Genomic DNA, 25,154 nt, shown 5'->3' on the forward strand with positions numbered 1-25,154 from the left:
CTGCTCCCTCCTGCGAGGCAGCAGCGACTGCAGGGGGGTTTGGTGGGTTTGATGGGATGGGCAGGGAGCTGCAGGAGGTGGGGAGGAGGATCAGATCTGCTGTGCTGTCGGGACGAGGGTTTGGTGGCACTGGGGACAGGCCGTTCCTGGTCTGCCTTTCCGTGGGATTGGCAGTGGCCGTCGTGCTCAGGGTCACCGTGGGGTGTGTATACCTGCTCTGATCTAAATACTCTTTCATCCTTCAGCTTTCTCAGCAAACACCAGAGCGCTGTGGCTTGCCTCTGTCTAGACTTTGTTTAGATGTTACTAATATTGCAGTTAAAATCTCTAATTAAGATATTGCTACCCTAAATTTCAACTTGTCACAACATTGTCATTAGTTTCTTCAAATGGTTTATTCTGTGTGTACCAGATCCTGACATGGTAAAACTGCCAATTAATTTTTATCTTCTTTTCTTCCAGTAAAAAATGGCATTTCAGAAGGCAGTGAAAGGAACTGCTCTCATTGGAGGAGGTGCCATAGCAACAGTTTTTGGCCTCTCTCAATTTTCTCAGCATAGAAACAAACACGTAAGTATTAATTACGATTTTTGATAAAATAGGAAACTTAAAATCTGTCACAGCATATGTCAGGCTTGTACAAATAGTTTTAAAAAATGACCTTTGGCTGCCACTGGGGGCTTTACTTAGTTGCAGGAGGAGTGGAAAGACCTGATTGAAGTAAAAGCGCTGTCTGCACAGTGTTTCCAAGCTGAGAAGCTGGAATTGAAACCACCAGCACCACCTCTGAACATCCCAGCCTCAGCACAGTGCTGGTGCCAGCTCCTGTTGGGCTCCTGGGGCTGGGGACAGGACGTGTGCCAAGGCAGGCGTAGGGCAGGCTCCTGTTGCCTCTGGTGGGCACAGCCCAGCCCCGTGGGCCGGGGTCCCTGCAGGGCTGTGCCCCAGGTGAGGGGGCATGGGCACAGTCAGTGCCCCCAGCAGGGCAGGGTGGTGCTGGAGCCCTGTGACAGGAAAGCAGCACATCTCATGTCAGTGTACTGGAGAACACAGATTTCCCTGGATATCTGCTCCTCCCAGCAGGGCTGGAGTGGCTGTGCTCTTGAGCTCCCTTCTTCATCATTGCACCGTGGACTTGTTAGGGTTGGCAAATTCCTCCAAGACTCCAACCATTCCCCCAACACTGCCAAGGCCACCATGACCCATGTACCCCCATCCACATCAGTGTTTAAATCCCTTTTCTGGCTGTTTCTGTGGGGAGGAGGAGCAGCTGGGAATGAGATGAGTCATGTCTGGGGAGCCAAGCTGGGAAGTGGATAAGGCAAGATTCTTATGGCTTCAGATACTGCTGCAGAAAATAAACCCCAGCATTTCAAGTGAGCTCCCCATCGGGCTGCCTGCCTTGCTCCAAGCTGGTAATGTTCTCTCCAGAGTCTTTATCCCAGGGTTTTACAGCCTGGCTTCATTACTGTCAGAAATGGCAGCTGCAGCTTTTAGGACTGCTAAATGAGAGGAGTTGGAAGGGAAAAGTCACCTGGAGAGCTCACTTGTTGCATATTGTCTGCAGCACTCCAGAATTCAGGGAATTCCTCTTTTCTGGGGATGGATGGCCTATATGAACTTCCAGAGACAGATTAAACCCCGGGGTTTTACAGAGCATGATCATGGAGTCAAAATCACAGAACCACTTGTGCTTTTATCCCAACTAATTTTTCTGTGCACACGCATCTGCTGGCATTTTGGGTCACATTTATGCAACTGGAATTGAGTCGTTGAGTCCCAGAACAGTGTGGACTGGAAGGAGCCTTAAAGCTCATGTCATTCCAGCCCTGCCCCTGGATCCCTGGCAGTGTCCCAGGCCAGGCTGGACAGGGCTTGGGAGCAGCCTGGCACAGTGGGAGGGGTCCCTGCCATGGCAGGGTGGCACTGGATGGGCTTTAAGGTCCCTTCCCACCCAAAGCAGTCTGGAATTCTGTGATTTGGCCTCGAACACTCAGACACCTGCATGGCCCAGGTGGCACAGTGAGCCTTTGCTGGCTGTTTCACCAGCACAGCCAGCACTGGTGGGGACACAGAGCTGGAAGTACCAGGTCCTCCTGCTCCCTGACTGCATTGCTGCATTCTGGTTCTGGGCCTTCATTTAATGCATCCACCTCAGCAGGCTGGTGCCAGCTGTGAGACGGGGTGTTCTTGGACATATCAGGTGGAACTGGAGACCACTGGGGGCTTTTCCCTCTCCTCTCCCCTCATCATCACTAAGGGGAAAGGCAGTGCTTTGGTTTGGAGTTGTAGGATTCTGCTGTCCTTTCCCAATCCTGCCCTTCCTGGTGTGTGAGTGCCTTGTTGGTCAGTAGGAATTGCTCAGCAAGGTGAATCCAATAGTGTGATAGTATGATAATGCATCAGGGCCTGCTTTGGGGAGTTCTAATTACTGTATTTTTTTGTTTAAATGAATAAGGATGATGAATTTGACTCTGCAAACCTACCTGGAGATTTACAGTAGCAAATTAACGAGAGCACTGGATTATGGATTACTAGATGACTTTATAACTTGATGATTAAATTCAAACTGCCAAACTAAATTCCTCTCACTAAGAGCGTAATCAAAACCATTCAGGGAACTCTTGCCTGAGAAATTGTAGATATAAACAGCAATTGCTTATTTCAGTAAACACACTTGTTCACTGCCAAACTAATCACGTTACTGCAGATGGAATCCCTGTGTGCAGCTTTTCTTCACTCCCCCATTTAATTGACAGCAAGATGCATCATATCTATATCAATTCCTGGTACTAATCACTCTGCTTATATTCCAGGGCTAATCTGCACACTCTGGCTATACCAGGGGCTGGATGCTGGGGACTCTGCTCTGGGCTCTGCTAGGAGCCATCTGTTGTAAATAATGGGTTTAAAGCAAACCTAGACATGGAGTCAAACCCATCTGATGCCAGTATTTCTTGAACTCCAGATCTGTCTTTTCTGGTGTTGTGTTATTTTCCTGAAGTTAAGCAGAATGCTTGGAAATTTCTCAGGAAATGTAGTGCAAAGTAAATTTGGAGGTGGGGATTTTCATTCTCCAGAGCTGGTGGAAGTTGATCACACGTCGCTGAGCTTGATCAGCCAAACCAAACACGTGCAAGATAGGGTGTTTTTAGTGTTCCCAATTTCCTGCTTGTCACTGCTGGCTGGCAGTGGCAGGGTGGCCTTTAAGGTCTCTTCCAACCCAAACCCTCCTGGGATTCTGTTATATGTTTTTATTGTACTTGTAAAAGTTTTCTAGCAGTGCTAGAGCTGACAGAGCCAGTGGGAGAGCAGGGCAAGAGGCAGGAGCACGTGGGGATGGGCAGAATTCCATGACCAGGAGAATAATGTGGCAGCTGAGTTTCTTTGAGGCTCCCAGACTTTGTCCCTGCTCTGGTGGTCTGTGCCAGCAGGCACACGTTAGTGTGTCAGTACCAGGCTCATCAGGATTCTCCTCTCTGCTCCCAGCCCCAGGAGTGCCTCGGGAGCTGGGGCTGTGTTTGGGGGCTCTGTGTGAGGCTGCTGTGCCTGTGAGCACCGGGTCCTGAGCAGAGATTGCTGCCTTTGCAGCTGGGGCACAGCTGGGCACTGCAGCTCCGTGGGCTGGGGGACAGAGCTCATCCCACAGGGGTCACCATGCTTGGGAGGAAACAGGATTTCTTATAGATCTTATTTTTTCTTTCTTGTCCCCAGTGCCTCTGCAGCTCTCCTGGAGCCCCTGCCAGGGGCTCTGAGCTCTGCCTGGAGCCTTCCCTTCTCCAGGGGAACATTCCCAGCTCTCCCAGGCTGGCCCCAGAGCAGAGGGGCTGCAGCCCTGGAGCAGCTCCAGGACCTGACAGGATCCTCAGTTTGAAGTGGAGGAGTCTGTCTCCAGCCCCATTTTCCCCACGGATTGTATTGTGCCCCACCAGCAGTGACAGTGGCTGCTGCTGTCCTTAGGGATTTTCATGAGCTACTTGCATTATAGTCAGTATCATCCCTGATTGCAGGATGAATCTGCCCATTAATTATCTTTGGAATGTGCACTTCCTTGAGTCATGGCTACTAGTTTTTAGATTTTATTTTCAGCTCTATAGTAGGGAGAGGGACACAGAACTAATGCATTTAAATCATGATACTGCTGAGGAATGAGCAAATAATTCTGAACAAAAATATTTAGGCTGCATGCACCATATAATCTGAACTGAGGCTTTTTGTGCTTGGCTGGAAAGGAGTTTCTGTGGTTTGTCACTTGAATTTTTATTAGTCTGCTCTTTCCTGCCTGGGAGATCTGGGCAGAAGCCATTCTGCATAGTTAAGTCTGCCATTTGGCCTGGAGACGGCCTAAATTAGGTATTAAATTAGGGTTAAACAGGTTTTTCTGGTGTTCAAAATGTTTATAATTTTCAAGAAAGTCTGGAAATGTTTAGAATTCAGTTTAAGTTGATGTTAACAGCAGAGAGCCTTCAGAGACTGCTCAAACCCTTCCTGCTTGAGCCATGGTCCCTGGTAGGTGGCTGAGCATCAGCCCTTCTCTCCACAGTCACTGCACAGACAGCAGCATTGGCTCTGGGAATATCAGCCCAAAGAGATCCCCAGGGCCATTCCAGGAAAATGGGAGCATGTCTGGAAACTGCCACATTGTTAGGCTTTGTCACTTAAACGTTGTATTTTAACGTGCTGTAGGACATAAACTGCATTGCTTAGAAGTCTCTCAAAAAGAGTTTCTTTGGTGTTTCAGGGCACTACGTTTGGCAATCACATCACTGCTGAACCTCATTAAACTTGAGCTTGGATTAATGCCGCTGCATGAAATGTGAAATGCACACTCAGCTCTGCGTCCTTTGCTGGGGTGAATTTTTTGTTCGAGAGTCCAGAGCCCAGCCCTGTGTCTGTTCATTAAAATGCTTCCTTTGTAGTGTTTACTAAAATAATAACAGCATCCTGTAGCATTGGAGAGTTCCTAGAAGTAATGAATACAGGTAGTAACTAATGAGTGCAGTGTTACATTGAGGTGGGCAAGGTGAAGGAAAGGCGTGGTAGCACTTCATGGATTCAGTACTGTTTGCTCCTCAGTGTTTAACACGATCTGATTGCTAAAAGTGGGGGAAGTGGCTGGGAATGAGTGAGTTTACCTTTGTGGTTCTAGGAAAGGCTGTGTTGGGGGGGTTGTCTCTCCCCACACGTGTGTGTGCAGGGCAAAGCCGGTTCCTCACGGGCTGTGCTCCATCTTTGCAGGGCGCCTTGGTGCAGGTTCGGGCTGAGGAAGGTGTTCCCAGCAGGAAGGACCATCTCCCCAGCAGAGAGCAGCAGCTTGCGGCCCTGCAGAGCAGCGGGGAATTCGACGTGCTCGTCATCGGCGGGGGAGCCACGGGCTGTGGCTGTGCCCTGGATGCAGCCACCAGAGGTGAGGGCCTGGGGGTGCCCCTGCGGGCTCCCTTTGGGGTGCCTGGCCTACAGCAAACTCCTCAGATCGGCTTTTCTGAGGTTCTCAGAGGCAGAGGGTTGGTTATCCTGGCTGGGAGACCTGTTCTCTGAAGGCAGGAGCCTGAGGAAGGGCACACAGCAGATCCATGCTAACCTTTGGGGAACTGGCCAGAGCGGGGAACCTGAAGCTCCCAGGCTCTTTAACCTGGACATGTACCTTAGGAACAGAGGCAAAACCCCAGGAGAGCCTTTCAGTTCGAGCTGGGAAACCCCTGTCCAGCAGGTGTGGTAATATGGAATGGATAAAGCAGGAGGGGCTGACCACAGGGAGATAAGTCCAAGCTCCAGCCTGGTTGTTATGTTTAATAACACAGGACAGAGATCTTCTCACTTCTGCCTCTGCTGTGCTTTGGCAGAAAATGCAGTTGTAAAGCAGACAGAAATGATTACAGTTAATCTCTGTTTATCCTTTTCTTGGATATACTGGTTATATCAGTAGGTCTCTGAGGTGTGAAATATTCACGGGCATTTGGTTAATGAGTTGTGTCTCCTTGCTGTTCATTCATGGAACTTGCTCTTTTATCGTGTTTGCTTCGCTTAACAACAAATTTTGCTTTTCGTGTGTTTGATAAATCTTCACCAAATTATTCCTGATTGTGTCCATTAATCTTCAGTCACATTCGACAAAAATAAATTGCTCTGATCTTTGCAAGTTACCAGTAATAATTAGATTTTTTTAAGGACATAAAAGTTTTGGAAGACCAGTAGATGTTAATATCTCGGTGTTGGCACTGCTGAGGCCCCTCGAGTGCTGTGTCCAGTTCTGGGTCCCTCATGACAAGAGGACATTGAGAGGCTGGGGCGTGGCTGGACTCAGGGATCCTGGAGGTCTTTTCCAGCCCCAGGGATTCAGTGGTTAAGGCTGATCAGGCTGTTTCCTGTGTGTGTCAGAGCTCCAAGCATGCCCCACGCTCTGGGGCTCTCTCCTGGGTTTGGGCACCTCTGAGGCAACCTCCAAGTAAGCAGAGCTGCCAGTTGTGTCCCTCTCTGGAATGCCACTTAGGTGGTTGGTGAGGAGGTTTAGAGCTCCCTGCTGCAAAGGGTTAAAAGTGTCCATGGAGCCCCTCTGTTCCTGCCAAGCTGTCATTTCCCTGGGGAGCATGGCCCCGTAATGTGCAGTAATGCCCTTCCATTGTGAAATACCCAGCTTTTAATGTGCTGCTGTTTAAGTTCTGCTTTGACTTTTCCCTCAGGAAGAAGGCTAAAATTTTTCATTACAATATAGACAGTGCACTGCACTTTGAATACAAATTTATCCATGTACAGAGTAATTTTTCTTGTGATTGTCTCTACCCTAGAGAAGTGTCTTTAATGAATTACATACAAATTGTGTAATTTAAGAAGTTAATTTGGTTTTCTGGTAACACAGGACTAAAAACAGCCCTTCTAGAAAGAGATGATTTCTCATCGGGGACCAGCAGCAGGAGCACTAAATTGATCCATGGTGGAGTGAGGTACCTCCAGAAGGCCATCATGAGGCTGGATTTCGAGCAGGTAATTTTTTGTGCTGGTTGTTCAGCAAGAGTTGCTGGTAGACACTTCACTGTCCCACTTAGAGCTGAGTGTCCTTTTGAGCTTTTCAGTGCTGTGTTCCACAGCCACTGTGCACGGGAAGTGCCTTCTCTGGGGGAGCAGTGTCACTGCCATGCCTTGCAGCCTGTGGGCTTTGGGAAAGGCAGGCACAGACAGGGCTGATCTCAGAACAAAAAGAGCTTGAAATAAAATAAAATTAAAAGAGACAGGTAGTGTCATGAACTGGGGGAAGTGAGTGGCTGACCTGTTCTGGAATGGGGAGAGAAAAGATGGTAAATGAGTTATTTAATTTGGAATGGGGGAAAAATATTGTAAATGAGCGACTTATTTTGGAATAAGGGAAGAAAAGGTGGTAAATCAGTGATTTATTTTGGCATGGGGAAAGAAAATACGGTAAATGAGTGATAGTTTATAAATGCTTTTGTGTGGGTGGAAGCCAGATATTCGTGTTTTGAGGCATCACATTGTCTTTTCATTGGAGCCTCTCAAAGTATGCTTTAGTGGTTGAAATGCTGCTGCAGGAATGGTGACTTTTCAGGGGGAAATACTTAACCTTGCAGTTATCCACACAAGAAACCCACCTGTTCTGCCAAAGAACAACTCCACGTTGATGGACATTGATTGGTTTGGACAAGAACCCTTCTGCATTTGCAGCTTGGAGTTGGGATGGGGTTGAGCAGTGGGAATTGCCATGGAGCTGTGCTGTGGGATCAGTCCTGGCCCTCCTGAAGTGCCTCCTGCCCCTCATTAGAGCAATGTGAGCTTTATGTTCAAATGAAAAATTATGCAGCTGTGCTGCCAAGACACCAAGATGAAACTACCAAAACTTTATTTTACTTGGGATCCTTTCCTTAACCCTTGGGTTTCTCAGCAGATCACAGGGAGAAAGCCCAGTGACAGTGGTGGGAGGTGTTGATACTTGGATAAAGTCTGTTATTGAGTGTTTGCCCTGGTGCCAGGGCTGGGTGCTGTGGCACTGACCCTGGCTGTGTTTTGCAGTACAGGATGGTGAGGGGGCTCTGGAGGAGGGTGGGTGCTGTGGCACTGACCCTGGCTGTGTTTTGCAGTACAGGATGGTGAGGGGGCTCTGGAGGAGGGTGGGTGCTGTGGCACTGACCCTGGCTGTGTTTTGCAGTACAGGATGGTGAGGGGGCTCTGGAGGAGGGTGGGTGTTGGGCAGTACAGGATGGTGAGGAGGCCCTGGAGGAGGGTGGGTGTTGGGCAGTACAGGATGGTGAGGGGGCTCTGAAGAAGGGTGGGTGCTGTGGCACTGACCCTGGCTGTGTTTGGCAGTACAGGATGGGGAGGGGGCTCTGAAGAAGGGTGGGTGCTGTGGCACTGGCCCTGGCTGTGTTTTGCAGTACAGGATGGGGAAGGAGGCCCTGGAGGAGCGTGGGCGTTGGGCAGTACAGGATGGTGAGGGGCCTCTGGAGAAGGGTGGGTGCTGTGGCACTGGCCCTGGCTGTGTTTTGCAGTACAGGATGGGGAAGGAGGCCCTGGAGGAGCGTGGGCGTTGGGCAGTACAGGATGGTGAGGGGCCTCTGGAGAAGGGTGGGTGCTGTGGCACTGGCCCTGGCTGTGTTTTGCAGTACAGGATGGGGAAGGAGGCCCTGGAGGAGCGTGGGCGTTGGGCAGTACAGGATGGTGAGGGGCCTCTGGAGAAGGGTGGGTGCTGTGGCACTGGCCCTGGCTGTGTTTTGCAGTACAGGATGGGGAAGGAGGCCCTGGAGGAGCGTGGGCGTTGGGCAGTACAGGATGGTGAGGGGCCTCTGGAGAAGGGTGGGTGCTGTGGCACTGGCCCTGGCTGTGTTTTGCAGTACAGGATGGGGAAGGAGGCCCTGGAGGAGCGTGGGCGTTGGGCAGTACAGGATGGTGAGGGGCCTCTGGAGAAGGGTGGGTGCTGTGGCACTGGCCCTGGCTGTGTTTTGCAGTACAGGATGGGGAAGGAGGCCCTGGAGGAGCGTGGGCGTTGGGCAGTACAGGATGGTGAGGGGCCTCTGGAGAAGGGTGGGTGCTGTGGCACTGGCCCTGGCTGTGTTTTGCAGTACAGGATGGGGAAGGAGGCCCTGGAGGAGCGTGGGCGTTGGGCAGTACAGGATGGTGAGGGGCCTCTGGAGAAGGGTGGGTGCTGTGGCACTGGCCCTGGCTGTGTTTTGCAGTACAGGATGGGGAAGGAGGCCCTGGAGGAGCGTGGGCGTTGGGCAGTACAGGATGGTGAGGGGCCTCTGGAGAAGGGTGGGTGCTGTGGCACTGGCCCTGGCTGTGTTTTGCAGTACAGGATGGGGAAGGAGGCCCTGGAGGAGCGTGGGCGTTGGGCAGTACAGGATGGTGAGGGGCCTCTGGAGAAGGGTGGGTGCTGTGGCACTGGCCCTGGCTGTGTTTTGCAGTACAGGATGGGGAAGGAGGCCCTGGAGGAGCGTGCACACCTGCTGCAGAGCGCGCCCCACCTCTCAGCTGCGCTGCCCATCATGCTCCCCATCTACAAGTAAGCTCTGTGTGCCTCCTCTCCTTTACCTTGGCTTCTCACAAGCAAACCCTGGCCTGGCAGGGGTCTCTTAAACCAGGGAAAGTTGCTGGGCTGCAGAAGCACTAAGCTCACTTGTGCCCAGCCAGCAATTGCTGCTTTGGGGGGCACGTCCTGGGGTGCAGCCCTTCCAGCACCCCAACAGGGACAGCTGCAGAGAGCTCTCATTCCCAGGATGTATTTGCTATTCTTTCAGTGCACCCTTGTCCCCACAGTGTTCCCAGCAAGGTGCTGTTCAGTCCCTGTGGGCACAGGGCAGTTGGGTATGCACAGAACAGATTCCTCCTCCTCTGAGGAAGACACTCAGTGCTTTGGGTTGGATTTTCAGTCTGTAAGAGCAATTACTCACTGGAACAGGCTACTTAGAGTGGGGAGGTTTTGCTAAAGGTACTTAATTTTATTAAGAGTATTCCTGTTTTTATTATTCCTGTCTTAGTGTGAGTGGCCTGTAAGAGCTGGAGCTTGTGTAGGTCAGTGGCTGATGCATTTATTGTGGTCCTGTTTGTGCAGGAGGCCTTAGACCCTGCCTTGGGGGAATCCTCTCAGCTTGCACACACAGCTCCAGTATCTCACACAGTGGCTCAACAGCCCCGTTTAGATCCTGATTTTAGAGCAAATAAATCCTTGCCTCACTGCAGGGAGGAGCTCAGTTGAAAACAGTGGCAAACAACACCTAAGTCTGGAGTATTTACATTGTCTTGTTACTACGAGCTCGTAATGCTGAACAAGGTAGAAGTGCCGTAAGAACATTCTGTGTTGCTCAGCGTGTTCTCTATTGCAATAACAGAGCGTGCAGGCACTTCTGAATGCTTCATTTGTATTTTTTTTCCCCTTCTCGGTGCTGTTTGCCCTCAGGTGGTGGCAGTTGCCATACTACTGGATGGGGATCAAGCTGTATGACCTGGTGGCGGGCAGCCAGTGCCTGAAGAGCAGCTATGTCCTGACCAAGGACCGGGCCCTGGAGCTGTTCCCCATGCTGCGCAGGGACAAGCTGGTGGGAGCCATTGTCTACTACGACGGTGCGTGGCCTCTCTGCCTGCTCTGTGATCCTGGGCTGTGGGTTTGGGGCTCAAAACACAAGTGGGAGCCTGGAGATTGCAGCCCGGCTCTCTGCAGCTTGGAGGATTCAGCTTGCCTCTTCATTGTTAGTTGGGGAGATAAGTCGTGTTTTCAAACGGCAGCTTAGTGGATGGAGGAGAAAATGCAGTGGCTTTTCTTGGCTGGTGGGTGTAGAGCAGTGTGAAGGTGCTCTGGTGGAGATGTGGTTTCTGACCTTTTGGCAGCAGAAAGGTCTTCACACAAGGTGGATTATAAAGGGAATTCTTTTCCCTTTGTAGAACTGCATTCAGAACAATTCATCAGCTCATCAAAGGGGTTCTGGACTGGGAAGAACTCTGGAGACACACTGGACTCCAGTGGGGTTTATGAGGCTTCTGGCTAAAGCTTGTGTTGTTAATTGCAGGTGTCTCAGACACAGCCCAACAGCATGGAAAACCAATTAAAAATTCATATATGTGTGTGGGAATATGTATGTGCAGATTCTTGTTTGGGAGGAGGGTTGGATTTAAAGGATGGACTTGGTGTTTAGTTGATTTTACTACTGATAGAAGCTGCATTTTATCTTATTTTTAAGGTCTGAAGGAAATGAGAGCAAAATTTGCAAATGTAGCAAAATTTGTTGTGGGATTATGTGGCAGTTTTTGTACCCAGTGCCAGGACCTGCCATACAAAGCACACAGAGAGGGAATTCAGGTTTATTTTTTCCATATCCTGAGCTATTCCTTAGCTTGTTTTAAGGGATCCCAGGAGCCTGCCAGAAGAACGAAGTGGTTCTCTTAACTGTAATTACGCTTCTCATAAGAGCACTATAGCTTGAAATCTATTTATAATCTAGTGAAGTTTTTTCTGATTAAATAAATAATTTGGCTGTATTGTGGCTATTTACTACTCCAGCATTCCAAAGACACATCTTTCAGGGTAGCCTTAAAATTGGTCTTTATATTTCTTACATGAATAATTGTTTTAAACAGTGCTGTAAATCTAAAGATTCAACATCTAAGCCCAGGTGGGCTTTGATGGCAAACACATGCAGGGCAGGGCTCCGAGTGACTGAGAGATGTCTCTGGAGTTTTAATGCCATCCTGACAGAGGGAAACAAACCCACACTCAGTATTGGGAAGGAAGAGTAAAATAGAAAAAAAGGGGAAAAAAAAAATCTGTCGTGCTTCATTTTGCTTTCTCTATAAGATACAGCTTAGTTGTCCTCGGTTTCAGGCAGAATGTAAAGAAATGCTGTTTTGAATCGAAATTTAAAAAGCTCTCCAAGCTCCACCAAACCTCAGTTTCCCTGAAGAACAAGATGGGTTTGAAGGACTCAGGGATGAAATTTGTCAGTCGAGAATACACGTCTGAGTGTTTTGAGGCTGCACCTAGTGCAGCATGAGGACTGTCCAGCTGGAGCATTAATTCAGTTGTGAACAGGCCGTGTTTCAGCTCGCTGCTGTCTGTGTCACCCCGCTGCGGGGTGGCCCGTGGGGCTGGGGCACGTGAACTGCTTTGTCCTGATCAATTAACCTGTGTTCTGGCCACGGGAAATGGGCTTGAAGTCACAGCATTTCAGCAAGCTGCCTTTAGGTCTTGTAAATTATTGTACTTGAATTTTAATGAGGTAGTCACACCCTAAATCCAGAGGGATGGAGCACAAAGGGAGAGGGAATGGAACTGAAAGTAGAGGAGGGGGTGATGAAATTAAACTTGTTTTAGTCCTTTCAGAAGGATTAGTCATAAAATGGAGTATTGAATAACAGCAAAACGAAATACAAGTCTTAAAGTAGGTGACATCCCTCTCTTCTCTGTCCATCCCTTCCCTCTCCCCCAAAGAATGAATCGATAAATTGGCCTTTTAAGGATGGAGTGCCTTAACTGTAAGTGCAGTTAAATGCAGTTTTATCCTATTTCCTCACTTCCCTTTATTCCTTGTCCCTGCAATGGTTGCAAGCAGAGCTGTTGCTGATGCCAGGGGGAAGAGGTGCAGGCACTGCGTGCCCAGGTTGGTTTTTGTGTGCTGCAGCCCTGCCCAACCCTGTCTTTGTGTGGTCCGTGGTGGGGCCGCTGGCACCTCCAGCCATCCATAATTCATGGGGTCGTCTTCATTACATCCTTTAAATTGTTTATAGAGGCACAAAGAAATGGTGCATCATCGAGGGTGCAAGTACCAGCAAGAGCCTTGTCCAGAGGCTATTCCTGCTCTGCCTGAGCATCGGGAAGCCGAAGCATATGTTGGATGTTAGCCGGGGTGTACACAACGTGTCCTATTTATTCAAGGTTTGCTTTGAAGCCACAACTTGCAAGTTTGTTTCTTAGGGGGACATGTCAGACTGCATTTAGCATTTGTTGGTATTAGGATACTCCTGAATAGCAAAAAGGCAACGTTTTGGGGGGAGAAGGCGGCTGCTATCTGAGCAGGGATCTGTCAGATCCACTTAGGGGCTGCGGGAGAACTGCAGAGGAGGCACAGGGAGAGGCTGGGCTGAGCTCAGGATCTCGGGCAGGATTGTTCCAAAGCACTTTAAATGGAAGAATTAATCTCCATTTAAATTATATGGAGTTCATTATGATAAGAACTAGGAGAACCATTAAAGCAGGGATCCAGCTGGCCAGAGTGTGTCAATGTAAAGTGTTTAGCAATTCCAAGTGGCACGGTTCTCTTCGTGATACATTATTTTTCTGTCTCTAGGTGCTTGCAGGCTTCTGTAACATATTTTGCCTTGCAAGATGAGCCCTTAGGTGTGTAAGGAAAATCTGTGTTCTGGAATCAATCCTAAATTTAAGATTCTAGGTCTCTGCTGACCGTGCTTTTTGAATTTGTTGTTATTTCCTGAAAGAAGAAATTAACATATGGTGTGTCTGGGACTCTCTTGCCACATCGAGGTATTGGATTGTTTAATTTCTTGTTCTACAAATCTCCAGTATGTTTACTGGGATGTAAGTAGTTGTTTTTTGGGGTTTTTTTTTTATTTTTTGCATTCTCAGTAGTTTTGCTTACGTTCTCTGCTGAAATATTTTAATATGGAGGTTATTTAAAAGTCGAAAAAGCCTTGGCAGAGGATTTCGCTTTCCCTGTTTACAGCAAACCCCCTGAGAAATCCTTCCCAGGCACACGTGCACACACAGACACACACACAAAAATCAATGCAAAAGAGTAGGGCATTCATTAAGCTGTCAAAAATGGAATAAATGTTTTTTTTTATTTGGGCTCTTGTAGCTATTTTTCCTAGGATTTGAGTGTGTCCTGAATTATGAAATGTTGTAGCTTTATAATTCATGTTTGACAAATGGATATTTGGAGATGTTGAGCTGTAATAGGGGTATTACAGACAACTCTGTGGCTGTTTTCCTTCCCTGGATATAACAACTCTGACAGTTTGTCACTGAACAGACTTTCCATAGGTGAATTTAAACACGCAGCTGCTCATATGTCCTGGTGTTTCCAGCCTGAGGCTGGCTGGGTGAGGGAAGCCTTGCAGGCACACTGACCATGGCGTAGCTGAGAGACACTCGGGGTGTGTCCATGTCCTGTGGTGTGCCAGGGCGTTCTGCATCTCAGAGCTGCCCATGAAATCCTGCAGGCTGCGGGGCTGGAAGGGGCAGAGAGCCAGCACAGAGCTCGGGAGCATTCTGGTCCATTCTGGAGCTGCAGCTGGCACGGACAGGCAGGCCCAGCTGCCAGGGCTGCCCAGCTCTGGGGTGCAGTGCAGAGAGCCAGCACAGAGCTCTGCAGTATTCTGGAGCTGGAGCTGGAGCTGGCACGGACAGGCAGGCCCAGCTGCCAGGGCTGCCCAGCTCCTGGGGTTCAGTGCAGAGAGCCCAGCACAGAGCTCTGCAGCATTCTGGAGCTGGAGCTGGCACGGACAGGCAGGCCCAGCTCCCTTCGGCGCACGCCGTGCCTCTTCGCTCCGGTCCCGCCGCGCTTTCCCCGCCAGGGCGCTTTTATCATTTTCAGAAGGGATAAAATCAGTGGCCTGCACCAGCTGCATCTTTAACCCAGGCTTGCCTGTGTCGGAGGTGCGGGCGCAGCTCCGTGGCTGCAGGAGGAGCCCTTTGCTCCCCACTGAAGGGCCGCGCTGCCTGCCCGCTGCCCCAGGCGCCTTCCCAAAAGCACCGGATGATAACTGCGTCTCCTGCTGTACCTGTAACAATTTAATCGTGTGAGTCAGCCCAGTCAAGCATCCCCAGCTCATGACTGGGAGACATGAAATTCATTGTCATTATTGTCCCTGTCATTTTGGATCATTATATCCTGCTGCAGAATTTTCCTCACTCCAGTGCTTTCTTACCTCCAGGAAGCAAGGATTATGGCTGAGGTTGGGGTGGGGGCAGGACTGTGAACTACATTTACCTCAGGGGAGCCACAGATTAAATTGGCTTTGCTTTCTGACTTGCCGGATTCGTCTGTTTGTACGCTCTGGGTTTAAGGTTGGAAATGATGAATATTCCGGTGAATTCAGGACCTCTCTCTTTTCTTTTTTTTAATGCTTGTATAAGCAAAGGATGGGGTTTGTGTCCCTTAAGAAGTGAACGGGGAATAATTCTTCAGGTCGTGTTACCAAAAAGATTTAAGATCATTCCTGAACAAGACAACATTCCTTGTTCATTGCGGCACAAACATCTGCGTGGTCCCCGGCGTGTCCTGCCTTTCAGGGCAAGGGATGGAGCTCTCTGTGAGCTGTTTGTGGGAGCTGCAGTGGGCCACGGGTGCCAGGCACGCTGCTCCCTGTGGGACATGTCCTTGGGAGGGGAAGTGTGTGATGGGATCCCTGCCCATCTCACTGCTCCCAGGGAACAAGGGACAGGAGCGGAGGAACCGGCCCCAAGCTGCACAGGGGAGCATCAGGATAATGTTAGAAACAGCTTCTCACTGGAGGTTAGGCGTTGTAGTAAGTTGCTTGTGGAGGTGGTGGAGTCTCCATCCCCGGCAGTGTGCAGGAGCCATCTGGATGTGGCACTTGGGACATGGTTGTGGGGAGACCATGGTGGTGCTGGCTGGTCTGGGAGGTCTGTTCCAGCCTTGCTGCTGTGGGTTCTGGGATCTGTGTGGCAGGGCTGCTCTCTCCCTGGGCAGGGCACTCTGTCCCTCCCTGCGGCCACGTGTGGTTCCCGGGTGGGCTCTCCTGCTGACACAGCCATCCCTGCTTTGTTGGGAGCCAAAAGCCAGCACAGGCTGGCCCCGATGGGAGCACACCCTGATGGATTTTCCCCCTGGAAGCCGTTGGTGGCAGTGGGGACGCAGAGAGCTCTGGTGCCATCACAGGTCCCTGGCCGGCGCAGCAGCCGCGCCGTGACGGGCGCTCACGGTGACATTTTAGCGCCGTTTCCATAAACTGACAGTGACAATGTTTAGTTCCATTTTAACACGGTGCTTTTCCTGCCACTGACACGGCAGTCGCAGTGTAGTGACAAGTTGAAGGCTGATACAAAAGAAGTGGGAAACAACATAATTATAAAGCAGTCACACAGAGCCAGAATTCCAAATTTTGTCTGTCGCTGGATGTGGTGGATATTGTGGCTTATTTTTGCTTCCTGGGATCTTAGTTTCAGTAGGAGTTTTAGCTCCTGTGCTGTAACTTGGCAGCAGACTCAATCAGACAGACATTTGAAGGATATTGGGATTTATTCTGTAAAAATATTTTATGGTTTTTTGCGTATTGCTTGTGATACTGCTTTGTTTATAACTAGAGAATTTGGAACAAATCACAGTAGAACAGAGGCATTGGCTTTAAACGGACAGAAGGCAGGGGTAGGTGGGAGATCAGGGCAAAATCCTCCCTGTGAGGATGGTAAGGCCCTGGCACAGGTGCCCAGAGAAGCTGTGGCTGCCCCTGGAAGTGCCCAAGCCAGGTTGGCTGGGATAGTGGAAATGGTCCCTGGTACGAGGGTGGAATGGGATGGGCTTTAAGATCCCTTCCAGCCCAAACCATTCTGTGATTCCAAGAATAGGGAGGTTTAGCTCTTGTGATCTGAGCTGGTGCTAAATGGAGGAGGTCAAAAATTAGGGTTATTTAAAGTGGATGTGTCAAATCTGAGTTTGAATCTGTGGGGATCAGTTTACCTGTGAGAAGGCTCGAGGCTTTCCCTGCCCTGAAAGCACGCATCTTTGGGCAGGTGTTAAAGGGCTGAAATGTGGGGTGTGGTTATTTCCAGTGCATGTTCAGTTGTCCATCATCCTTCCCCCCTGTTTGTGCCTTACTTCAGCAGCACGGGTGGCCCAGGGCACAGCAGGGAGTGCTGTCACTGTGCTGCTGGGGGGATGGAGCTGATGGAGCCCCAGCAGAGCACATCCCCTGGAGCAGGACAGGAGCAAGGACACGAGTGCTGCACAGCCTAGAAAGTCTGGCAGTTTGCAGCAAGTCCCACTTCAGTTTCTTGTGATTCAGAGAGCTGGAGAGTTCAGGGCTGAGGGCATTGTTCTGACTTGTGACTCACGAGTCAAAGGGGACATTCCCCCTGAGCTTACTCGGCTTGTCTGGGGAGGAGAACTCGCTGAGCTCTCGCTCACAGAAGTCTGGAATGGTTTTGAGTCACTCCAGCTGATTCATCGTGCCTAACTGGGATCTAACCCTTTCCATATGCACAACAGCTCCTGGGCTCCTGCTTAATGCTTGTAATAAAACTGCCCGTGCAATTAAGCACTTCTTAAAATTATAGGAGAGGGACAGTCTTGGTGACTTAGTGAAGTGTAGCTGTATATATCTAATGCACAGGTATAATTGTGTCGTCACTCACCAGCCTTCAGTGTGGTGAGGTTGGGGTAAGGTTTGTGAGAAAACCTTGAACAGGAAAGGATTGGTTTCCTCTGTTGCTTTATTGTGTGCCTGTTACCTGGTGCAGGGCTGCAGTAAGGAGTAAACCTGTAGGCAGGTGAGCTTTAAGGTCCCTGTCATCCCCAGCCTGTTTGGGGCTCTGTGAATTGGTGTGATGGGGTAGTTGTCAGAGTGACACAGGACAGAACATACCAGAACTGCCAGAGTGCCTCATTCACGCTCTGGTTTTCACACAACGCTCCTGAACCAGTCCCAAACAAATCTGTCCGGCCTGTGGGCTTTGCTACCACTCTCTGCTGGCTGGGGCTCAGCTCTGATAAAAATAAAATTGAATGTACACTGCGTGCACTCTGGGGGAGGATCCTGTGAGTGCCAACGGAAACACTGTCTGTTCGGATGTGAAGAAATACTGCATTTGCTACTAAGGAGTGAAAATAGAATTCTCCCGAATTACACAAAAATAAGAAATTATAAACCAAATGGCATCACTGTTGGGCTTAACGTGGTGTGGGATAGACTTACTCAAACTGTCTTTGCACACTAAATGTCCTCAGCAGTGTGGCTTCCAGGATTGAGGGGTTTCTTAGAGGGTTCAGTGTTAATTTGGTGAAAGCACTCAGGCCAGTGTTTTGGGAAAAGCTTGGTTGACTACCCTTAGTAAAAATGAAAGTATCTCTTCATTGTCACCATATTACAGCAGGTGAAAGCCACAAATGAGGGAGGGCTGATTGTTTCAGTTTTCCTTGCTATTTTCAAGAGGCACTACACAAGGAGTGTACTGCAGAGAGCTGAGCATGTTCCATCAGCTGGCTCAGGGAGGCTTCTCCCAGTGTGCTGAGCTGTGGCTGCCTTCTGTCAGGGTGCAGCAGGTGACAGCTGGCACCATGCAAGGAACAAGCGCTCAAACCCAGCCCTGGAGCAGCAGAGTCCTCTCCAGGCGGGGTACTGGTGAACATCTCTTCTTGGGGAATGCCACGGTTACCATTTCACTGTGTTGCCTACACTTAGGGGATCTTCAGGGGCATACTCACCTGTGGAGAAGGATGCCAAATTAATTTGGCTTAGCCCCTCTGTTGTTAGAAAATAACTTTTTGGCTGAGGTATTTGGCAAACCCCAGGGGATCACTGAGGGGTCACTGGTAGTAGCAAGGGGGGATCACTGTGCTGTTTGGCTTTGGAGCCCCAGTGGCTGCTGTGCAGGACAAGGATGGCTGTGGTGGGTAATCCAGCACCTCCCTGGGAGCTGGGGTTCCCTTGCCTTTGATCACACCCCCAGGTTTCTTGGAGTGGAATCATGGAACAAGCGCCCTGGGAAGGTGCAGCGGTGCTCGTGTCAAGAGAGCTTTACAGGTCTGGGCTGGAGGAGATAAAGCTTGGGGGTGCTTTTCTCTGGTGTTGGGGGATCTCTGTGTCTGGGGAGAACGGCAGCTGATTGCAAGGTCACAAAGGTTGAGATGCAAAACCTTGGCTTTGCTGTATCCTTCCCTTTCTCTCTAGAGTGTCAAAGATCATCACTGTAGTCTGGAGCTCCCTCCCAAGGAGCAGCTCCCATCTCTGCTCTCTGTGACCAGGGACAGGACCTGAGGGAAGGGCTGGAGCTGTGTCAGGAGGGTTTAGGCTGGAGATCAGGAAAAGGTGCTTTCCCTTTGGATGAAGAGTGCTGGGCACTGCCCAGGCTCCCCAGGGAATGGGCACAGCCCCGAGGCTGCCAGAGCTCCAGGGGTGTTTGGACACTGCTCCCAGGGACAGGGATTGTTGGGGTGCCTGTGCCTCCCTCCGAGTCCAGGATATTCTGATTCTCTGTTCAAGTGCAGGATTTTAATGTCATTATCTAGGGGAGAATACACATGCCAGTTGGTAGTCCTTAAAAAAAAAAAAAAAGGCAAAACCCAGCTGTTCCTGAGTATAGAGCCACTATCCTGTGACCCCATCTCCCTAAACTGCGCTGCTGTTCTCCACAGATGATAAATTCCCAAGGTGGGAAGTCACTCTTTACTCCTTTCAAACCCAGACCTCTCCAGATCTCTGCTGTTCATGCCGTGAAATACTCAAGGACTCCACACTGTAGGTCACATCAATCTGAAGCCAGTGTGGTTTTCTAGCCGTGTAGTTAATCAGGAACTGGTTATTTCCCAGTCCTCTGCCTGCAAATGACATTCCATGGGCACTCAGTTGCTTTTGGACAGCTGAGGAGTGAGTAATAGCACAGGGGTTCTTGCGTCAGAATAATGATGAGGGGAAAATGGATGAGAGGTTCAGAGAAAGGAGGAAAATGTTGTTTTGAGCACAGTGGTCCAAATCCTGGCATGTGCTGAGAGTGTCCTGAGCTCACTCTGACTTCATGAGCGTTGGGAGGCTCAACAAAACGCCGAGCAGCCTTTGGGTTTGGGGCTTGCTAAACAATTGTTACTTGGAAGTTTGGTTTTATAGAAGCTACCCATTTCTACATTATTTATTCTGCTGATTGGCTTCTCCGGATTGCTTTTGCTCTGGACAAATAAGTGACAAATCTGGGAAGAGGCAAACTCGCCAAATTTAAACAGTCAGGGCTCCATAGACCAAAGCTAATATTGGCTGAAGCGGGGTCGTGCTGAATGTGATGAATCCCCACACCAGGGCACCACAGGAGGGTGGGGTTTGTGTGGGTGCCACCCGGGGCACTGCTGGCAGGAGCAGATGGGGGGGTCTGAACGCCCCTGGCCCCGGGGTCCTGCTGCAGGGAGGGAGCAGATCCCCTTGTGCCGATGGCACGGCAGGGTGTGGGTTCTGGGGACCCTGCCTGAGGGGTGCTGCTGCGTGGCCCGGGACAGCCGAGTCCTGCGGTGCCCTGGGTTGGGCTGGCTCCAGTTCAGCCCCAGGGAAAGGGGATGTTTCCAGAGCAATGAGCTCCTGAGAGCCCCTGGCCACAGGCTAGGGGAGCGTTTCCTGCATCACAGAATCACTGAAGCATTTATGTTGGAAATGCCCTCCGAGAGCATCAAGTCTGAGCTGTGACCTCACCTCATCAACCAGCCCAGAGCACCGAGTGCCACATCCAGTCCTTCCTCGAGCACTGGGCTCCTCTGGAATCCCTGTTGTTATGTGGAAGCAGCTGCTGTACCGCAGCTTGTCGCTGTCCTTTGTCCCTTTTTCACCCAGTGCTCCCTCTGCACATGAGCTGTACCTTCTCTCAACCCTGCCTGGAACTGGGCAGCTTTGAGGTGAACCTCATAAGGTCATTTATCCCTCCCTGCTACGGCAGCGGGGTCCGTGCATTTACTGAGAGCTTTGCCTGCCAGCTCTGACCGATGGTTGTTCCCTCTCGTGCGTCTCGTGTGATGGAGCATCCCCAACTTTTCCTGACATCTTGCTCAGTTGTTTTGCTGTTCTTCCGTTGTTGCAGCTGATTCTGGGCATTGTTTGCTGAGTGGAATTGGAGTTACTGTTTGTTTCTTCATCGGTGCTTTATCATGCTGCTGTTTCTGTACACTTTGTGTAACTTTTTTTCTCATAGCTGAAGACGGATGGCACTGCACAGCCTGGGCTGGGTTGGAATGAGGGTTTTGGGGAGGGGAGGTGGTGCTTGCGAGGCCATTGATCCCATCTTTATAACTTTGCCCTTTTAGCTGGGAACAGATGATTTGCACGGGGGTTGGAGATTTGCGCAGGCAGAATCCGAAGGACCAAACTTTACATAAACCATTTATACTAAATGCTGGGAACGCTGGCAACATAAATCACCTACAGTATCTATTACAAATTTATCACTTTATCAGTATGGTCTGCGATAGGAGTGGTTCAAGCAGGTGGGGAAGTGAACCTCAGGAAGTTTAGCCTGCTTGGAAATTAATTATTCAGGACACACAGAGCCTGGCCCCTTCAATGTATAGTAATTCTTTCCAGCCAGCATCCAGGCCTCCAACTTCAGTGCAATAATAAATAGGAGAAGTCTCAGGTGAAGCCAGTATTTCAGAGTAATTAATCATGTTCCCCTCACAGTCCCTCCACCTCTCTCTTGGTTTTCTTTAACGAGGGAATTTCAGTAATAAATCTTTAATGATATGTGTTAAGAATCCTTCATTAATTCTTGTCCACTTATTCTCTTTTTTGGTTGCTTTTATGTTGCATGTTGGGAAGTTCAAAGGAATATACCAAAAAAACCCCCGTTAAATGTAGCAGAGTCTCTAAAAGGATGTTTTGGATGTCGAGTGTCATGTGTTCACTTGGTAATCGGACTTGTTGGTTAATACCAGTTGTATTGTCAAAATCCTGGCTATGGGTACCGAGTTAGGGCAGGATGGTAAAGGAAAGGGAAGGCTGGTTAGTGTGCTGCTCAGTGCAGCGGTGCAGACCCTCAGCGAGAGGCTCGGGGTGTGTGGGGCAGGCCCAGCCCATGGGTCAGGCACAGCCCGTGGGTCAGGCCCAGCCCGTGGGGCAGGCCCAGACCGTGAGTCATGCACAGTCTGTGGGTCAGGCCCAGCCCGCGGGGCAGGCCCAGCCCGTAGGGCAGGCCCAGCCTGTGGGTCAGGCCCAGCCCGTGGGACAGGCATGGGGCAGGCCCAGCCCATGTGGGTCAGGCCCAGCCCGTGGGACAGGCCCAGCCCATGTGGGTCAGGCCCAGCCCGTGGGTCAGTCCCAGCCCGTGGGTCAGTCCCAGCCCGTGGGGCAGCCACAGCCCGTGGGGCAGGCCCAGCCCGTGGGACAGGCATGGGGCAGGCCCAGCCCGTGTGGGACAGACCCAGCCCGTGTGGGTCAGGCCCAGCCCGTGGGACAGGCCCAGCCCGCGGGGCGCGCTAGACGCGGTGGTGCCCGCACGGCCCGGCGCGGCGCTGCGCGCAGAGCCCGGCAGCGAGCGGCCGTCAGCGGTACGCGATGTGACAGGGACAGCTGTGACAGATCCGTGCTGACACGCTGCCGTGGCGCCGGCCGTGCTGCGGGTGACGGCTGTCCTTCCCTGCAGGACAGCACAACGACGCGCGCATGAACCTGGCCATCGCCCTGACCGCCGCCCGCTACGGCGCTGCCACCGCCAATTACACCGAGGTGCGGCACCTGCTCAAGAGCACGGACACGGGCCGCGTCTGCGGGGTGCGCTGCAGGGACGTGCTCACCGGTGAGTGGGGTGTCTGGGGTCTGTGGGGTGTGCTGCAGGGACGTGCTCACAGGTGAGTGGGGTGTCTGGGGTCTGTGGGGTGTGCTGCAGGGACGTGCTCACAAGGAGTCTGCAGTTTAGGGGGTGTGTGTGGGGTCTTCAGGTTCCACTGCAGGGATGTGCTCACAGGTGAGTGGGATCTTCAGGTCCCACTGCAGGGATGTGCTCACAGGTGAGTGGGATCTTCAGGTCCCACTGCAGGGATGTGCTCACAGGTGAGTGGGATCTTCAGGTCCCACTGCAGGGATGTGCTCACAGGTGAGTGGGATCTTCAGGTCCCACTGCAGGGATGTGCTCACAGGTGAGTGGGGTGTGCAGGGTGCGCTGCAGGGATGTGCTCACAGATGAGTGGGGTGTGCAGGATCCCACTGCAGGGACGTGCTCACAGGGGAGTGGGGTGGGCAGGGTCCCACTACAGGGATGGGCTCACAGGGGAGTGGGGTGGGCAGGGTCCCACTACAGGGATGGGCTCACAGGGGAGTGGGGTGGGCAGGGTCCCACTACAGGGATGGGCTCACAGGGGAGTGGGGTGGGCAGGGTCCCACTACAGGGATGGGCTCACAGGGGAGTGGGGTGGGCAGGGTCCCACTACAGGGATGGGCTCACAGGGGAGTGGGGTGGGCAGGGTCCCACTACAGGGATGGGCTCACAGGGGAGTGGGGTGGGCAGGGTCCCACTACAGGGATGGGCTCACAGGGGAGTGGGGTGGGCAGGGTCCCACTACAGGGATGGGCTCACAGGTGAGTGGGGTGTGCAGGGTGCACTGCGGGGGACAGTGACACAGGAGGGAGGAGCAGGGCCACTGCTGTCTGCAAACAGCCCTAAACCAGCAGAGGAGGCATCTTTCTGGGCCATGCCATTAGTGTCACTCAGCTTCCACTTGTGTCACATTTCTCACTCAAACCCCAGTGTTTTGGCAGGCTTGGACTGAGCTTTGTATCCCAGCCTTTCTGTCAAGCAAAGATGACATTGTAAAAGGCTCCGTGCTGTACAGTAGTAATCCCATTTACCGAGTCTGCGGGCTGAGACTGAAATCTCTCTTCTTGAGAGGCAGATTTCAGCTGAGCAACTTCCACCCCACCTGCCTCTCTTCTGCCCTTACAGATAAGCTGGGATTCCACTCTAAAACATTTCTCTCCAATCTGGTGCTGGGTGAACACTTAGTTAAGTGTGTCCCAGCTGTTGTGTTCAGACACACAGGGTACACTTTACAGCAGGTTGAGTTCACAGCGAGATGAATAACAAAGAGCATCAGCGAGCAGGAAACAAACGCTGTCTGTGATTGATACTGTTTTCTTTCACAGGGAAGGAGTTCGATGTCAGAGCCAAGTGTGTTATCAATGCCACGGGACCTTTCACAGACTCAGTCCGCAAAATGGATGATCAGGAGGTGCCCAACATCTGTCAGCCCAGCGCAGGCGTGCATATCGTGATGCCTGGTTATTACAGGTGAGGCACGGGGAGCCTGCTGCCCTGTGACACCATTTGTGGGCTCTGCTGCTGCTGAATCAATCAGCTGGCTCTGCGGCGCACGGCTTGAGTCTGATTTTTGTTTGTGTTTTCCAAAGAGGATCCTGGCGCTGTGCCGCTGAGGAGAACAATTTCATCTATTCAGAGCAGACTGAAGCCGTGTGGTTGTTAGTTAGAGCTCCCCAAGGCAGGGCTCCTGCTGAAGCAGAAGGCGTTCAGGCAGCACATCCCCAGGTGTGAAAGCACCTCTTTCAGTGATGCCTTTGAGCTGAGTGTGCTACTGCTTGGTCACCCCCTCAGGGAAACAAGGAGCATGTAAAACCTTCCAGAGAGGTTGCACCTTCTTACAGAATCTCTTGTCCTGTTAAATCATAGTGTCTGGGTTGGAAGGGACTTTAAAGATCATCTTGTTCCACTGCCTGCCTTCACGTATGAAACTCCTTGTGCAGTGATTCTGCTGGGATGTGGCTCTGCTCAGAGAAAACAGGAGTGCAGAAGCACAGGATAAGTGATAGGATGGGCAGGGTAATCAGTAATAATAATTGCTGTCACAGGCAGTAGAAGTAGCTCAGGGTAGCACAACCAGATTTGCCGTGGCCCCAAGCTCACCTGTGGGGGTTTTGGTGGCCAGGACGTGCCCTCCGTGTTCCAGGAGAGGTTCCCGTGGCACTCTGCTCCCTGCAGTCTCCTGCTCCTCTCCCTGTTTGCTGTGCAAAGCCAAATCCCCTTCTCCCAGCCAGCCTTGTCAGTCGGAACTCAAATATTACCTTTGGTTCCTGAAGTCATTAGCATCCTAATGGAAATTCCCCTTTATGGACTTAGCCCAGTTGTGTTGATACGGTGCCCTTGCAGTAATGCCTTCCACAGCCCCTCTCAGAATGGGAATTCAGCCTTCAGTGCACCAGGGGGTGCTTCTGCCAGAGCTGTCCCAACAGGACACCACCACACACTGTAAAATTGAGGCATTTTTGGCCTGGTATAAAATCACCCCTGCATTCTCTTCTGGGTTTTTTGGTTTTTTTTCATTTTTGTATCTTTCTCCATGAAAAATGGTAAAATGACCTGATAGCTGCTTTAAAGTACTAAAAATGTGGAGAAATGGGCTGTAATCCCAGTTTCCTCATATGCCAGGGGAAGGATGTGTGTGATTAGCTTTATGGCCCTACACAAAAACATGGGAAGCTTTAGA

At 51.0% G+C, this 25,154-nt stretch overlaps 1 protein-coding gene across 2 annotated transcripts in view; it reads left to right on the top strand.

The window, feature by feature from the left end:
- The window catches only part of GPD2 (glycerol-3-phosphate dehydrogenase 2), a 46,933-nt gene that overhangs the window by 9,485 nt on the left and 12,294 nt on the right, over nt 1-25,154 (top strand). Inside the window, exons 2-8 of one of the 2 annotated variants that reach the window (XM_041408660.1) lie at nt 463-570; nt 5,239-5,407; nt 6,857-6,981; nt 9,408-9,505; nt 10,400-10,563; nt 22,304-22,456; nt 23,800-23,944. In XM_041408660.1, the coding sequence (XP_041264594.1) occupies nt 469-570; nt 5,239-5,407; nt 6,857-6,981; nt 9,408-9,505; nt 10,400-10,563; nt 22,304-22,456; nt 23,800-23,944 (956 nt within the window). In that variant the 5' untranslated portion in view covers nt 463-468. Of the gene's footprint in view, nt 1-462; nt 571-5,238; nt 5,408-6,856; nt 6,982-9,407; nt 9,506-10,399; nt 10,564-22,303; nt 22,457-23,799; nt 23,945-25,154 lie in introns of those variants that run through there. The other variant, XM_041408669.1, reaches the window with a different exon arrangement.

Source organism: Onychostruthus taczanowskii, unplaced genomic scaffold (genome assembly GCF_017590055.1).
Source record: "Onychostruthus taczanowskii isolate IOZ18803 unplaced genomic scaffold, ASM1759005v1 scaffold10, whole genome shotgun sequence".
Taxonomy (NCBI): domain Eukaryota; kingdom Metazoa; phylum Chordata; class Aves; order Passeriformes; family Passeridae; genus Onychostruthus; species Onychostruthus taczanowskii.